At 53.6% G+C, this 2,525-nt stretch overlaps 1 protein-coding gene across 1 annotated transcript in view; it reads right to left on the bottom strand.

Annotated features, from left to right (window-relative positions):
* Positions 1 to 1,833: 1,833 nt before the first annotated feature.
* LOC130587440 (helicase SRCAP-like) overlaps positions 1,834 to 2,525 on the bottom strand; it is a 7,229-nt gene continuing 6,537 nt past the window's right edge. The window contains exon 3 of the mRNA XM_057388414.1: positions 1,834 to 1,908. Coding sequence (XP_057244397.1) covers positions 1,873 to 1,908 — 36 coding nt within the window. The 3' untranslated portion in view covers positions 1,834 to 1,872. The remainder of the gene's footprint in view (positions 1,909 to 2,525) is intronic.

Genomic DNA, 2,525 nt, shown 5'->3' with positions numbered 1-2,525 from the left:
GGGGACATTGGGGACATCGGGGACATTGGGGACATTGGGGACATTGGGGACATTGCACACATTCAAGGTGTTGGGGACAATTGGGACATTTGGGGTGTTGAGAGCATTTGGGACCTTGGGGACATTGGAGAGTATTTGGGACACTGAGAGCATTGGGGCCATTGGGGCCATTGGGGACATTGAGAGCATTGGGGACACTGGGGACATTGGGGACACTGAGAGCATTGAGAGCATTGAAAGCATTTGGGACATTGAGACCATTGGGGACATTGGGGACATTGGGGTCAATGCGAAACATTGGGGACATTGGAGAACTTTGGGGACATTTGGGGACATTGAAGACATTGAGATCATTGGGGTCAATGACAAACACTGGGGACATTGGGGACATTGGGGACATTGGGGACATTGGGGACATTTGGGGTCACTTGGGGACATCTGGAGACATTGGGGACAGTGGGGACATTAACCCTAATGAAAACATTGGGACCATGAAGATCATTGGGGTCATCTGGGGACATTGGGGACATTTGGGGACATTGAGATCACTGCCGTCAACGACAATTATTTGGCACTTTTTGGGGATATTGATGACATTTTATGACATTGGTGACATTGGGGACACTTGGTGACATTGGGGACATTTGGTGACATTTGGGGACATTTGGTGACATTGGGGACATTTGGTGACATTGGGGACATTGGGGACATTAAACCCAATGAAAACATTGGGATCATGGAGATCATTGGGGTCATTTGGGGACCTTGGGGACATTGACGTCAACAAGAAACATTTGGGGACATTGGGGACATTGGCAGCATTTGAGGACATTGAAATCATTGGGGTCAATGACAGACATTTGGGACATTGATGACATTGGGGACATTGGGGACATTTGGGGTCAATGAGAAAATATTTGGGACTTTGGGGGCCATGGAGATCATTGGGGTCATTTGGGGACATTGGGGACATTTGGGGACATTGCATGACATTGGAGACATTGGGGACATTGAAATCATTGGGGTCAATGACAAATATTTGGGACATTGGGGACATTGGTGACACTGGAGGACATTGGTGACATTTGGTGACATTGGGGACATTTGTGACATTGGGGACTATTTGTGACATTTGGGGACATTGGTGACATTTGCAACATTTGGGGACATTGGTGACATTTGGGGACATTTGATGACATTTGTGACATTGGTGACATTTGTGACATCTGGTGACATTGGTGACATCTGGTGACATTGGTGACATTTGTGACATTTGGTGACATTTGGTGACATCGGTGACACGCGTCCCTCACCTGTTCCAGGATGTGCGTCCTCCCGGTGGCCGCGGGGTCNCGCGGATGGTTTGCTGTGGGGACAACAGCGGTGACACACCTGGGGACACCTGGGGACACCTGGGGACAGCTGGGGACAGCTGGGGACACACCTGGGGACAGCTGGGATCCCATTTGGGACACTTGGGGACAACTGAGAGCTGATTTGGGACAGCTGGGGACACCATTATGGGACATTTGGGGACACTTTAGGACACCTGGGGACACCTCGGACCTCATTTGGGACGCCTGGGGACACCTGTGACACACCTGGGGACACCTGGGGACACACCTGGGGACACACCTGGGGACACCTCAAACCCCATTGGGGACATTTGGGGACACCTGGGATCCCATTTGGGGCATTTGGGGACACTTTGGGACACATGGGGACACACCTGGGGACACCTCGGACCTCATTTGGGACACCTGGGTCAGCTGGGGACACTTGGGGACATTTGGGGACAGCTCAAACCCCATTGGGGACACCTGTGACACACCTGGGGACACCTGGGAGCTGATTTAGGACATTTGGGGACACCTATGGGACATTTGGGGACAGCTCGCGGATGGTTTGCTGTGGGGACAACGGCGGTGACACACCTGGGGACACACCTGGGGACACCTGGGGACAGCTGGGGACACCTCGGACCTCATTTGGGACACCTGGGGACAGCTGTGACACAGCTGTGACACACCTGGGGACAGCTGGGGACAGCTGGGACCCCATTTGGGACATTTGGGGACACTTAGGGACACCTGGGGACATACCTGGGGACTCCTGGGGACACCTGGGACACCATTTGGGACATCTGGGGACACCTCAAACCTCACTGGGGACATTTGGGGACAGCTGGGACCCCATTTGGGACATTTGGGGACACTTGAGGACACCTGGGACACACCTGGGGACAGCTGGGACACACCTGGGGACAGCTGGGGACACCTGGGGACACCATTTGGGACATTTGGGGACACCTCAAACCCCATTGGGGACATTTGGGGACACCTGGGACACACCTGGGGACACCTCAAACCCCACTGGGGACATTTGGGGACACCTGGGGACACCTGGGACCGCATTTGGGACATTTAGGGACAGTTGGGGACACACCTGGGGACCTGGGACCCCATTTGGGACACTTGGGGACACTTTGAGACACCTGGAACCTCATTTGGGACATTTGGGGACAC

This window comes from Malurus melanocephalus, unplaced genomic scaffold (assembly GCF_030028575.1).
Source record: "Malurus melanocephalus ecotype Western Australia unplaced genomic scaffold, MMel_1.1 scaffold_1910, whole genome shotgun sequence".
Taxonomy (NCBI): domain Eukaryota; kingdom Metazoa; phylum Chordata; class Aves; order Passeriformes; family Maluridae; genus Malurus; species Malurus melanocephalus.
This window is presented reverse-complemented; position numbering and strand designations above follow the sequence as displayed.